This window comes from Helianthus annuus, chromosome 13 (genome assembly GCF_002127325.2).
Source record: "Helianthus annuus cultivar XRQ/B chromosome 13, HanXRQr2.0-SUNRISE, whole genome shotgun sequence".
Taxonomy (NCBI): domain Eukaryota; kingdom Viridiplantae; phylum Streptophyta; class Magnoliopsida; order Asterales; family Asteraceae; genus Helianthus; species Helianthus annuus.
The window spans coordinates 112,899,270-112,913,162 of record NC_035445.2 but is presented as its reverse complement, the minus strand read 5'-3'; the positions used below and the strand labels follow the sequence as shown (position 1 = coordinate 112,913,162).

The 13,893-nt window shown below is 40.8% G+C and overlaps 1 protein-coding gene across 1 annotated transcript; it reads right to left on the bottom strand.

Moving 5' to 3' along the window:
* Positions 1 to 10,840: 10,840 nt before the first annotated feature.
* LOC110901503 (zinc finger MYM-type protein 1-like) lies at positions 10,841 to 13,680 on the bottom strand. The gene is made up of 2 exons (XM_022148328.2): positions 13,593 to 13,680; positions 10,841 to 13,162 (listed from the first exon to the last, which is right to left on the bottom strand). Exon 2 carries the CDS (start codon positions 12,935 to 12,937, stop codon positions 10,841 to 10,843), a length of 2,097 nt encoding a protein of 698 aa, XP_022004020.1. The 5' UTR covers positions 12,938 to 13,162; positions 13,593 to 13,680.
* Between the last annotated feature and the right edge of the window lie 213 nt (positions 13,681 to 13,893).

Here is a 13,893-nt window from a genome sequence, read left to right as displayed (position 1 = left end):
ATAAATTATAGGGATTTATGAAGATTATCAAAGATCTTGGTGGGGCCACTAGTGTGGGCCGATTTCTATAACATGGGGGGGGGTGAGTGTAAATTGTTTGGTATAGTAGGTGATTAGTGGGGTGTTAAGTGCAAAAGCTAGTGTTTAGTAAGTAACATGCTTTATGTGATATGTTAGTGTGCTCGGGAATCGTAACTAGCTCAGAAAAAGTGAAGCAATGCTTCAAGTGATATTTTGATGTTCCGGGTGATGTCCGGTTGTTCGGTTAAATACCGGTTCGTTAAAGTGCTAAATTGCACCGTTTAGTATCCTTTATGTTCCCTTTTGTAACACTTTTAATTCCCGAAAATTAGGGAAGCATTCTGGATAATAAAACGTAAATTCTGCATGATATTTTGAGGTTAAAAAGCTGATTTGAGCTGAATTTAATAAAATTTTGCACTTAAAGTGCGTTTCGGGTGCTTTTTAGTGCGTATTTTAGCTTCCGGAATGTCTATATGTTAACCCTTGTATGTACTCTTGGGTTTTAATGTATTCTTGTCGTTGGACCTACACCTAGGCTCCAATTTTATTGTCTGACTGCTTTCTACAGAATTGTTGACACAATGTGTCTTACCGGTGAGTTTACTAGTATTTCTGACGCAACGCTGTTCATTAATGCATAAAGTAATTCTTGTAGTATAAAACGTGCATGAATTCACAAGTATAGTATGAAATCAAACAATGTTGACATTTAAGCACATAATTGCAGTCATTAAATAATAGTTAAAGTGTACGGAAATTACTGGTTTCGTGCCAAATGTCACAGTCTCCCCCCGTTAAAAGAATTTCGTCCCGAAATTCAGGCTGATCTATCTCTCGCAGGAGTTTTCTTGAACAGGTCTTCACATTCCCACGTGTACTCGGGTCCGTGCTTAGAGTTCCAACGTACTTTGACAAGTTTGACAGTGCTCCTCCTGGTCTTGTTGACTTTCCAGTCTGTAACCTCAACGGGTTGTTCTGTAAATCGGAGGGTGACGTCAATATGCACTTCATCCGCAGGGATGATCACGTTTTCTTGTGTTGGACTCTTCTTGAGGTTGGATACATGGAACGTGTCATGTACTCCATTCAGTTCTTCCGGTAATTCCAACTTGTATGCTACGGTACCAATCCTTTCTAAGATCTTGAACGGTCCGATGTATCGTGGATTCAGCTTTCCACGTTTTCTGAATTTTACTACGCCCTTCGAAGGTGAGACCTTCAACAATACTTTGTCTCCCACCTCGAATTCCAATGGTTTTCGTCTTCGATCAGCGTAGCTCTTTTGTCGATCTCGAGCCGCCTTAATGTGCTCTCGGATCTGCGTAATCTTGTCGGTTGTCTCTTGTACAAGTTCAGGACCAACCATACGTTTATCTCCAGCGTCTGCCCAACATAAGGGTGATCGGCACTTGCAGCCATACAGAGCTTCGAACGGTGCGGCTTTTATACTTGTATGATAATTGTTATTGTAGGAAAACTCAACTAAAGGTAGATGAGTATCCCAGCTGCCGCCTAGGTCCATGACACATGCGCGAAGCATATCTTCTAATGTTTGTATAGTCCGTTCGCTCTGGCCGTCTGTTTGTGGATGGAATGCCGTGCTTAGATCTAGTTGAGATCCAAAGGCTTCCTGAAAGGATTGCTAGATTCTTGAGACAAAGTGTCCATCTCTGTCCGAAATGATTGAGATAGGCACTCCATGACGTGTCACAATTTCCTTTAAGTATATCTCAGCAAGCTTTCCAGTGCTGTCTTTTTCTCGGATCGGTAGGAAGTGCGCAGATTTCGTCAATCGATCAACTATCACCCATATCATATCGTGCCCTCTAGGGGTCTTGGGTAATTTTGTTATGAAGTCCATCGAGATTTGTTCCAACTTCCACATGGGTATCCCTGGTTGTTGTAGTAGGCCAGACGGTTTCTGATATTTGGCCTTAACCTTAGCACAGGTTAAACACTTTCCAACATAAACAGCAACATCGCTTTTGAGTCTCGGCCACCAGTAGTATTCTTTCAAGTCTTGATACATCTTGTCCGATCCTGGATGGATCGAGTATCTCGATTTATGCGCTTCATCAAGGATGACTTCTCGAATACCGCCATAGAGCGGAACCCAAATACGTTTCTTAAAGTATAAGGCTCCCTCTTCGTTTGGCACCATATATTTCAACATACCCCGGAGGTATTCAGCTTTACGGTTTTCCATCTTAAGGGCTTCTTGTTGGGCGTCCCGAATGCGTGCTGTGAGGTTCATTCGAGTCGTCATTGCCAATGCTCGAACCCTTAGGGTCTTAAGCCTTTCTTTTCGACTTAATGCGTCCGCTACAACATTCGCCTTTCCAGGATGGTACTTAATCTCACAGTCATAATCGTTTAGCAGCTCGACCCATCGCCGCTGACGCATGTTTAATTCCTTCTGATCAAGTATGTGTTGTAAGCTTTTGTGATCCGTGAAGATTGTACATTGAGTGCCATATAAAAAATGTCGCCAGATCTTCAAGGCGAATACCACCGCGCCGAGTTCCAAGTCGTGCGTGGTATAGTTTCTTTCATGTACCTTCAATTGTCTTGAAGCGTAAGCGATGACTTTCTAGCGTTGCATGAGCACGCAACCCAAACCTTGTCGTGAAGCGTCACAATATACCACGAAGTCTTCTGTGCCTTCGGGTAATGATAGTATTGGTGCATCGCATAGCTTGTTTTGAGTTGTTGGAAGGCTTCTTCTTGTTTAACACCCCAGTCGTACTTCTTGTCTTTCTGCGTAAGGGTCGTTAGCGGTTGATCTATTTTTGAGAAATTCTCAATAAACCGTCGATAATAGCCCGCTAAGCCCAAAAATTGCCGAACTTCAGTTGGGGTTTTGGGGGCTTCCCAATTCTTTATGGCTTCTATCTTGGATGGGTCTACATGAATGCCCTTCTCGTTCACAACATGACTAAGAAATTGTACTTCGCGAATCCAGAATTCGCACTTCGAGAATTTCGCATAAAGTTTCTCTTTCTACAGTAATTCCAGTATGGTTCTGAGGTGTTGTTCGTGTTCTTCTTTCGTTCGCGAGTAAATCAGGATATCATCGATAAATACAATCACGAATTTATCGAGATATGGTTTGCAAACGCGGTTCATCAGATCCATGAATACCGCTGGCGCGTTCGTCAATCCAAATGGCATCACAAGAAACTCGTAGTGCCCATAACGTGTTCGAAATGCAGTCTTTGGTACGCTTTCTTCTTGTATCCTTAACTGATGGTATCCAGATCGAAGATCGATCTTGGAATAGTAGCTTGATCCTTGCAACTGATCAAATAAATCATCAATCCTCTGTAATGGATATCGATTCTTGATAGTGAGCTTGTTCAGATCTCTGTAATCGATGCACATTCGCAGAGTTCCATCCTTTTTCTTCACGAATAATACTGGAGCTCCCCAAGGTGAGAAGCTTGGCCTTATGAATCCTTTATCCAACAACTCCTGGAGTTGTGTAGATAATTCTTGCATCTCGGATGGTGCAAGCCGATAGGGTGCCTTGGCTACAGGAGCGGCTCCTGGAACCAAGTCTATACGGAATTCGACTTGTCGTTGCGGAGGTAGTCCTGGCAGATCTTGGGGAAAGACATCAGGGAATTCTTTCACCACAGGAATGTCTTCGAGTTTCGGCTCCACCGCCTTCTAATCTACAACGTGCGCTAGGAAAGCAACACATCCTTTCCTTAAGCACTTTTGTGCCTTCATGCAACTGATGATTCGTAGAGGCGCGTCTCGTTTTTCTCCATGCACGATGAGGGTTTCGTCGTTCGCCAGAGGGATGCGAATGATTTTCTCATGACAAACAACTTCAGCTTTGTTCTTGGACAACCAGTCCATTCCGACCACTACATCGAAGCTGCCCAATTGAATAGGTAAGAGGTCGATGCTAAATCTTCGTTCACCAAGCTCTAATGTCCAGCCTCTAATAACTTCGCCCGATTCAACGAGTTTACCATTGGCTAGTTCTATAGAATAAGGAATATCTAATCTACTCGATTCTATTCCAAGCATACGTTTAAATTCCATAGACATGAAGCTATAGTCGGCACAAGTGTCAAATAATATGGATGCAAAGTGATTGTTAATGAGAAACGTACAGGTGACCATGTTAGGGTCCTCGCGTGCGTTCTTTGCTCCAATCACAAATGCTCGAGCCTGAGCATTGTTTCCCTTTGGGCAATCTTTCATGAAATGATCATTGCTTACACAGCTGAAGCATCCTTGGTTTTGCCCAGCCCCATTCCTCTTCCGGTTACCATTGCCATTTCCATTTCCCCCATTGTTTCCAGCACCGTTGCGGTTTCCATACCCGTTCCTGTTTCCCTTACTCCAACAGTCTTCAGTGCGGTGACCCAGCTTTCCATACTTGTCGCATTTTGGAATGCGACAAACTCCCTCGTGATGACGCTTGCACTGATTGCATTTGGGCAGAGTGCCCAGGTATCCCTTAGCTGGAGCGTCATTCATGGCTGCAAGAGATTTCGCCTCCTGAGGCGGGTTAGTGTCACGCTTCTTGTTGGAACCCTTGTTGTTACGAGTTGCTTGATTCAGGTTTGCATGTTTCCTTTTCTTGTTGCTGGACGACTCAGCATGCATCTCGGTCTTTTCTGTTGGGTTCAGGGATAGCTTCTTCATACGAACACAATCTTCAGTAAGGCTGACAGCCAGAGTTACAGCCTCAGTGATTGTTTGAGGTTTGGCCGAAGTTACCATGCCACGGAATTTTGAGGCCAGTCCCCAAATGTAGCATTCAACGCGCTTAAATTCCGGAGTCACCATATAAGGGATCACCCTAGACAAATCAAGGAACCTTTGAGTATACCCAGTAATGTCTGCACCTTCCATAGTCAAGTGCCAGAACTCAGTCTCCAACCTTTGGAGTTCAGCACGAGAGCAATACTTCTCTCTCATACGTTCTTTTAGCTCATCCCATGTCATACTATATGCAGCATCATCACCCAGAGTTTGAACTTGTCAGTTCCACCACGTCAGAGCTTCATCGACAAACAACCCAGTAGCAAAAGTGACTTGTTGATATGCGGTACACTTGCTCATGCGGATAGTTGCTTCAGACTTTTCCGTCCAATGTACAAATGCAACTGCACCTCCAGTGCCATCATAGTTCAGTGGTTTGCAGTCGAGGAACTGCTTAAAGGTGCAGCCTGTAATTGATCCAACCAACTCACACGTGAGCAATCGAGGAAATAATGAAACAAGACCGTTCATAAATTTCTCCATGCTTAGCAAATTGGCTTAGGGTTACCTTGAGCTGCGTTTCCTCCAGACGAATCTCCATGTCCGTTACGTCTAGCATTGCTTGGTCCTCCACTGTCTTTGGTGCGGTTCGCCTCGTACTGGGCGATAGCTGCGGAGATCCTTTCTTCTAGTAGAGTGTTCAGCTCTTCAGCAGTCTTTGGCAGTGGGGGAGGAGGAGGTTGATCACGAGTGTTCATAGCTCTTCTTGGTGCCATGTTCTGACAGAACATAACACAATAGGGTTAGACATTTGTCTGATATCGTCTTACGAGACAGTAGTAGTACAGTAGAAACTCTATAAAATAATACACTTGGGACCACTAAAATTTATTAATTAAAAGAGTTATTAATTAATCGATAAATTAATAATTATTAATTTATATATTAATTAATATTTTATTAATTTATAGTAGAATACTTAGTTTACAAACACCTTTCAAGCTTCCACTTAATTATTGTATACAATGCATGTATATCAAATGAACGGCCCAATTTTAAAGAAACCTTCAATCTCCCACCTTATTATGCTCCTTGTGTTCAATGTATCACTTTATGGACATTTAAAATATTTTCTATATAAATACAAGATCAAAATAGAGACGAGATTCAAGGGGAAATTGATTTCAACAAAAAAACAAAAGACAATTGAGTCATTTTTCAAGAAACCTTCATAAATCATTCATGTAATATGCTATATATAAGAAATTATTAATTTATATTTTATATGGGGTCTAAAGAAATTATCAAAAATGTATTATCTTATAATTTTAGCGAATTATTAATTTGGCACCCTATCCCCGAATCGGGACCGGCAAAAAATATTATCTTAGAGAGTTTATTAAATAATGGAGTATTAATTTATCGAGTTTCTACTGTATATATATATGAGTGATGTGTGTAAAATGCAACATACAAATTACATCAATTAAGGCTAAAACTAACCCTTTTTAAGTACTAATGTTGGAAAAAGAGTGTTTTTGTCTACCTTTTGTATTTTCAGGATGAAATGAGCTCAAATTCACAAAAGAAGCAAAAAGACAGCTAATTCTAACATAAATACAAGAAAAGGAATAAAAGTAGACTGCCCGAACCCTCAACGGCATCCTCCCAAGCAAAGAAGAGAAAACAGAAGCCTGAACACGCCCCGTGCTCAGCCAGCACGGGGCCGTGCCCAAGAAGCAGCAGAAAAGACAAACCTGTAGAAGCTTCTATTGCCCACCACGGGGCCGTGTCCAGTGAGCACGGGGGCGTGGCGAAAGTACAGCAGGCGCATTAATTGTAATTGCGAATTACAATTAATGAAGAGATAGAGAGTCAGACGGGCACGGGGGCGTGTCCAGCGGACACGGGGCCGTACCCAGCCTTCTGTTCAGCCTATAAATAGGAGTGCTTGGTTTCATTCCAACTCATCCCTTGGCACACCACCTCTCTCACACTTCATCCACCACCCACCACCACCATAACACCATCATCCACCACCATCATCCATTGTCCATCGTAGAGTGTGTGAGTCGTCTCGGGATCCAAGATTGATAGTAAGAGTTCTTGACAATCAAGGCCATGTTTGCCTAAGTCTCTTACATCACTTGGTGAAGACAAGTGTTTAGTACAATACTTTTTATTTTTAATCTTTTGCACTTTTTATTTGGTTTTGTATTAATGACTTTAATAACTAGTTGCTTATGTTGAAGGTGATCTTTCCTTATCGTTTGTCCGTGGTGTCTTGGCATTATTTTACTGTCTATATAAAATAAAAGATTTTCACCATTCATATCTCCACGGTCTATATGGAGGTATGTTGGCTACCTGGTCGGGGGTTAAGGGAACGGTTTGGTAAGGGTCTTGCCCTTGTTCAGCGTTTAGAGGTCCTGCAAGGGACCTGGGTCAAATTTAGTAGGATCTCCTTCAATGCCCATAGGTATTGGACGGCGGGGATCCAAACTCTTTGACCCCCTCATAAGTTAACTACTATTAATACTATAACCCGGCTATTTAGGAATGTATCCTTGCTGACTCAGACTACTTAGCCGAGGGTAACGTCACCGCCAAAAGCGGGGCCTACCATAATTTGCATTAATAACTTAATTCATTATCTTCCAATAATCCAACCCTTTAGGATTGTATCCTTGCTGACTCAAACTACTGGGTTGAGGGTAACGTCGCCTTCAAAAGAGGGGCCTACTACAATAACTAAGATAATCTCTTAAACAAGTGCAAAAGTGCGAAAATAATCAAAGGTTATACTAATACACGAGTCGGATCCAAGTGATTCATCTTGTCTATCTGTTTTTATTTTATTTTTATTTTTCAGCATTTAGTTAGTTTTTATTTTCTTAGTTTAAAAACATTTTTTTTAACTTTTTGATTTGATTAGACGTTGAGGATAAACCGGTATTAAAAGCTCTTATGTCCTTGGACGACCTCAGTATCTTACCAACACTATACTACGTCCACGATGGGTGCACTTGCCCATATGTGTGTTTAGTGTTAGTGAATATCGTGTTTTATAAATTTAAAACTTGGCTAAAGGTGTAAAAAGGGCTTAATTATATATCAAAAATATATTACACTACACACGCATCAAGTTTTTGGCGCCGCTACCGGGGACACAAGGATTTTAAGAAAGTTTGGAATCAACGGCCTAATCATATTTTTATTTTTTCTTTTTATTTTTTAGGATTTTCTTAGTTTTTCAGCTTCTGCAGAGCTCAGCAAGGGCTGTGCCCGCTGAACACGCCCCCGTGCTCAATCATTGGAACTGGCAATCCTGTTTTAAGTCAGACAGTAAGCTGAACACGGGGGCCGTGTCCACTCAACACGCCCCCGTGCCCAAGATTCTCTTACTGAAAACAGAACCGTTAGATCCCGGCGGTTGGTAATTTCTGACACAAACATGAGTGATAGTAATTCTTTTTACTTTCGGCACTCTTATGGTATGTGGTGTCAATTATGTGGAGGCGAACATGAAGAATTAAAATGTTATTTTCTAAATTATAGGCCCCACTATATAGACCCACCGATTCCATATAACCTTAAGAGGGGCGAAAGTAAAAATAAGCACTATCTCTCCCTCGAATGCGCCCAGCCAGATATTCTAGGGGAAATGCTCCTTGACGAGTTATTTCAACTAGAAGAACTAATTCTAAATTGGTCAAAAGAACTTAGGAAGGATTTTATTGATCCGTCCCAAGACGATGACCATGAGGAAATGTTGGAACCGCATTCCAACAACCTCGTTGCTCCCGAAAATACCTTCATACCTAGAAAAGACGTGGACGATAGTCGTCCCTGTGCCAATTGTGCCGTGAAGGACTCTCCATCGACTTCGTTCGGTGCATACATAGACCTGAGCGATTCGGCATACACCTTCTTTAACGAGAGCCCGGGAAAGGGTTGGACTTGTCCACCTAGATTGAAAATAGGAATTACCCTCACCGACAACCTCTTGCGTTCTCGCCTTAGTATAGGACAATTAAGGTATCTTAGGCACTTTGGGGTTGTTCCAACCAATCAAGAGCCACCCGATAACAGATAAGCTCCTTAACAAACTAGACAACTTCATAAAAAAATAGAGATCCCTCGACACGGGGCCGTGTCCAGCCAACACGCCCCCGTGTTCACCAAAAGATTCCCTTCTGATCAGTACATCAGAGTACGGACAAACTGTGTCAGAATTTCACCTGCACACGGGGCCGTGTCCAATGGGCACGGGGCCGTGTCCAGGATGCTGTCATTTTCTATAAATGCAGCCAAGAATTCTGCACATTTGGACCAACTTGGGACAGGGATTTGAAGGAATCTTCTCTCAAACTATCCTAGGTAAGTCTAAAAGAAGGTTCCAACAACCCATCTTGTCCTTTCCTCTTCTAGCCATTTCCTTCTTTTCATCTTTCTCCAAGAACTACCATTAAAAGTTTGAATTCTTCAAACTTTGTGGTAGGAAGCAATGAGTTTTGTTCAAGGAATCTTGGTAAAAACATGTTATGTAACCTGGTTTAAAGTTATTAATACCAAAAAGCCTACATAAATTCAGAAAATAACTTAAAACTTCAAGTTTCCTTGCTTCAAAATTCTGCAGAAAGATGAACACGGGGCCGTGCTCAATGAGCACGGGGCCATGTCCAGATACTGTTTCATCAAATAAACTCTTTTTTGGTTTATTTTTCGTAGAATGTCGAGTGAAAACAGCGAAATATCATTCGTTCATTCATCAAACAGCCGGAGAAGAAGGAGACCCTCCGTTGAAGCTACGCTTGTGCACTATGTGATAGCATTAAGGGAGGCTCTCGACGAAATGACATCAGTAGAGGAGGTCCTAATTGACCGTATTAACGATCTTACGGTGGGACTCGAAAGTAGCTTCCAAGAAATTAACCTCTTGCACCAGAGGTTAAATATTCTTGTAGCACCCCCGATGGAACCAGTCCTTCCACAACAGGATTGGAACTTGGCACTCGGGGTTAACAACCCTACCGGGTGGGAAGACTTTCCAGCGGAACCTCCCTTGGAACACCCACAAGAGATTCCAGCGGAAATCGAAACTCCTCAAACTAATGCAAATGAGCCCTCCTTTCTCCTTCCAAGGGAGGTGGAGGAGTGGCTCGCCGACATGTGAGGAGGGCTACACCCGGAAGAAGGAGTTTCAAAAAGCCTTATCTAACCAAGATTAGTAGCTTCTTGGAAATTTTGCTAATTAAAATAAGACATAGGGCTAGAACTCCATGGTTTAATATTTATGTATTTTCATCTTTAGTTTTTATGTAGTATCTCTCTATGTTTGCAATGAAATGATGGTTTCTAAGGTTTGATGGTTTATAATAAATAAAACACACTCATGGTGATAATGGATGAAAAAGGGAACGAGAAAAATGGCCCCATGCACAAAGAACGGAGCAACCCGACACAAATCTCCATTACAGAAGGCTCAACACGGGCCGTGCTCAACCAACACGGCCCCGTGCTGAACCACCTGCAGAAAAACGCCCAGTTCAGGTAACTGGACACGGGCCGTGTTCACCAGACACGCCCCCGTGTCCAGGCTTCTGTCTCATTTCTTTAATTTTTGTTACTGGCACCTGAACACGGGGCTGTGTCCGGTCCCCACGGGGTCGTGTCCAGACTGCCAGTAACATAAATCTTTGCTTTTTAACACCACATTACACATCCAATCAACCTAAAAATTTATTTTTGGGACACATTGAGGACAATGTGTAATTTAAGTGTGGGGGGAAGCTAACACTTTGATATTTTACAAGTCCTAATAACAAGCCTTACACAAAACTCTATTGGAACCGCCAGTGGCGGACCCAGGATTTTTTTTCAATGGGGTCCACTTTTTTTCGGTGTTCAAATTTTTGACAAACAAGAGTTAAAATTTTCGGGTCGTCGTCGTTTGGGTCGGGTCGGGTTGGGTCGGAATGAGGAACATAATAAAATATAATACCATAACAAAATTATATAACCATTACTCATTAGAAAACACATAATAAACATACTATGTCTTTGGAAACAAAAAAAAAAGCATTACAAACTTTTAGAGTTGTTCCCGACGAGTTTTCATCTTTTGAAAACGATCCATTACATCGTCGGCCGAAACATTGGCAAGAAGGTCTCTTTCGATGTAAAAAATGCAACAGTCGTTCATATAATCATCACCCATTCGATTACGCAAATCCGTCTTCACATGTTTCATTGACGAAAAACACCTCTCAACACTTGCCGTTGCAACCGGTAGAATTAATGCCAACTTCAATAAACGATAGACCAACGTATACCTCAAATGTTTCTTTGTTTCCACCATCCTCTTTGCAAGATTAGATATCCCATTCACGTTAGCAAACATTCCATCTTTTCTCATAATAATAATGTAGTTGCCTAACTCAATCATAAGAGATTCTCTTTCTTCATAACTAAAATCAAACGGATAAAACTCGGCCAACCTTAAAATCTTTTGAACATTAAATGCACTAAAGTTATCATCCGGACTCAAACTACCAATACATGTAAGTAATTCGGTGGTTACCTCACTAAAACGGTTGTCAAGCTCTTGTAATTGCAAATCTAACACCGTGTTGAAATTTTCAACCTCATAATAATGGCGATTGGTGATGTTAGTCTTTTTTCTTTTCTGTTTTGGATTAACGTATTCATCTTCCATGTCAACAATTTCAATCTCATTTTTTTCACAAAAAGATGCCACATCTTTCAAAAGTGAATCAAATCCTTCAAGTCTATATGTTTGAAGTTGTTGCTTCGTTGCATTAACCATTTGAATTGCATTCACTATATCTTGGTCCTTTCTTTGAAGAGCTTGAGACAACAAATTAGTAATCCCCAAAATGTGCTTCATCAAATGTAAATAATATGCAAAATCATATGCCTTCATGTATGTCCAAATACCATTTGCTTGTCTTTGGTGAACATTATTGAAACCGGAATTCCGAATATATTGAAGCACTTCAATAATTGTTGGATATAACTGAACCAAACGCACAAGTGTCTTATGATGAGAGCTCCAACGTGTATCTCCGGCTCTTGCAATAGATAGTTCTTGATTTAAACCACTCCCGGTTTCAACTTCTTCTCGACCTATTGCTTCTTGTACTTTCTCCTTTTGCTTTTCTCGAATCATATCTACTCGTTTGCAAGATGCACAAACCACATTTGTCAAAGTCGACACCTTATCAAAAAATGTCCAAATGTCATCATGTTTGTTTGCAAGGGCCACAACAACCAGTTGGAGTTGGTGGGCAAAACAATGTATATAATATGCCGAAGAGTTATCTTTCAAAATTAAGGCTTTCAAACCATTAAACTCACCGGCCATATTGCTAGCACCATCGTATCCTTGACCTCTAACCCTTGCCAAACTTAAATTATATCGAGAAAATAAATCATCAATGCCTGATTTCAGAGATAGTGCTGATGTTTCCATGACATGAACAAGGCCGATAAATCGCTCTTTAATAACCCCATGCTTGTCAACATATCTCAAAACGACGGCCATTTGTTCTTTTTTAGATATATCACGAGACTCATCAACTAATATAGAAAACACATCATCAGCTAGTTCTTCAAAAATCTGTTTTAACACTTCTTGTGCAAAGCAATTACAAATATCTTTCTGAATTTTTGGAGACGTCATTTGGTTATTCCCCGGAGCATTTCCTAATATAACCTTACCAATGGACTCATTCAACTCTCCCAATAGTTTTAAAAATTCCAAGAAATGTCCTTTATAACTTGAACTCTCAGACTCATCATGACCGCGAAATGGTAATGCACCGTTCAATAAAGCTTTAGCAAGAATAACTGATGTGCTTAATCGGATTCTATACTCGATTTTGTGTTTTTGGCTAGGTTGAAAGGCACTACTAATAGATTGTTTTGGTTTACGCAAATCGTCACATTTTTGAAGTGCTTTGTTGTGAAAACTATTCGGCTTACCACCTACATGAATACCCAATCTATCTTTTTTATTCCAACCATTGTATCCGTCGGTCACAAATGCATCTTTTTGACCACTTTCTTTGAACAAGTAGCAAACCAAGCAAAATACGGCATCCAATTTTACACTATATTCTAACCAACATCCAAATTCCTTAAACCAATCGGGATTAAATTGTCTCATTCTACCACCAATATCTCGTTTTGGAAAAACATGACCTTGGTTGACATGGACCTTTATTCAAATATGCCCGTCTAATTTCATCTCTTTGGTTAACATCATAAGACAATATTGGTTTTCGTTCGGCGGGATCCCATGGAAGGTCTTCCAAATCAATTCTCATACGATTATTACTCGAAGAAGATGAGACATGAAACTTTCTTTTTAATGATTCTTGCATAATTTGGCCTATAATTCAAGTGTTAAGATGATAAGCAACTATATAAATAACAAAATTCAATTCTGAGACATGAACTTTGTAACAGAGAAGTAAAAAAATTCATATCAAACCCTAAACAACTAGATATGTACCAAAGTTCCTTAAACAATTTGGCCTATAATTCAGATATAAACAAAGATTCATAGCAAAAAAAAGGCCTTAAACAACTAGATATAAACCACAATTCAAGTTAGAGATTAAAAAAAAATTCTTACCAGTAACAGAGAAGTATAAAATATTCATAGCAAACCCTAAAGAACTAGATATATACCAAAATTCCTTAAACAATTTGGCCTATAATTCAGATATAAACAAAGATTCATAGCAAAAAAAGGCCTTAAACAACTAGATATAAACCAAAATTCAAGTTAGAGAATAAAAAAAATTCTTACCAGTTACCAGTGGAGGCGGATAGGGCGGCGGAGAGGGGGGGAAAAGGAGGAGCCGGCGGTGGGAGGCCGGAGGCGGAGGAGGGAGGCCGGAGGAGGGAGGCCGGAGGAGGGAGGCCGGAGGAAGGTGGAGGGTTTCTTGAATAGCGATGGTAATACAGAGCGTCTTTTGGCCGTTGTATGTGATCTGATTATCTTTTAGTTGCTTTGAAAGACGATTAGAATGCCTAATATTAAAATCAGATTTAAAAAAAAAACACTAAAAAACGAAAGTAGCATGAATCGAACCGGGATCTTTTGTGTGTAAAGAA

What these genes read in the sequence shown, in the direction of transcription:
- LOC110901503 (XM_022148328.2), bottom strand. Translation starts at nt 12,937, where the DNA reads ATGAGACAATTTAATCCCGATTGGTTTAAGGAATTTGGATGTTGGTTA.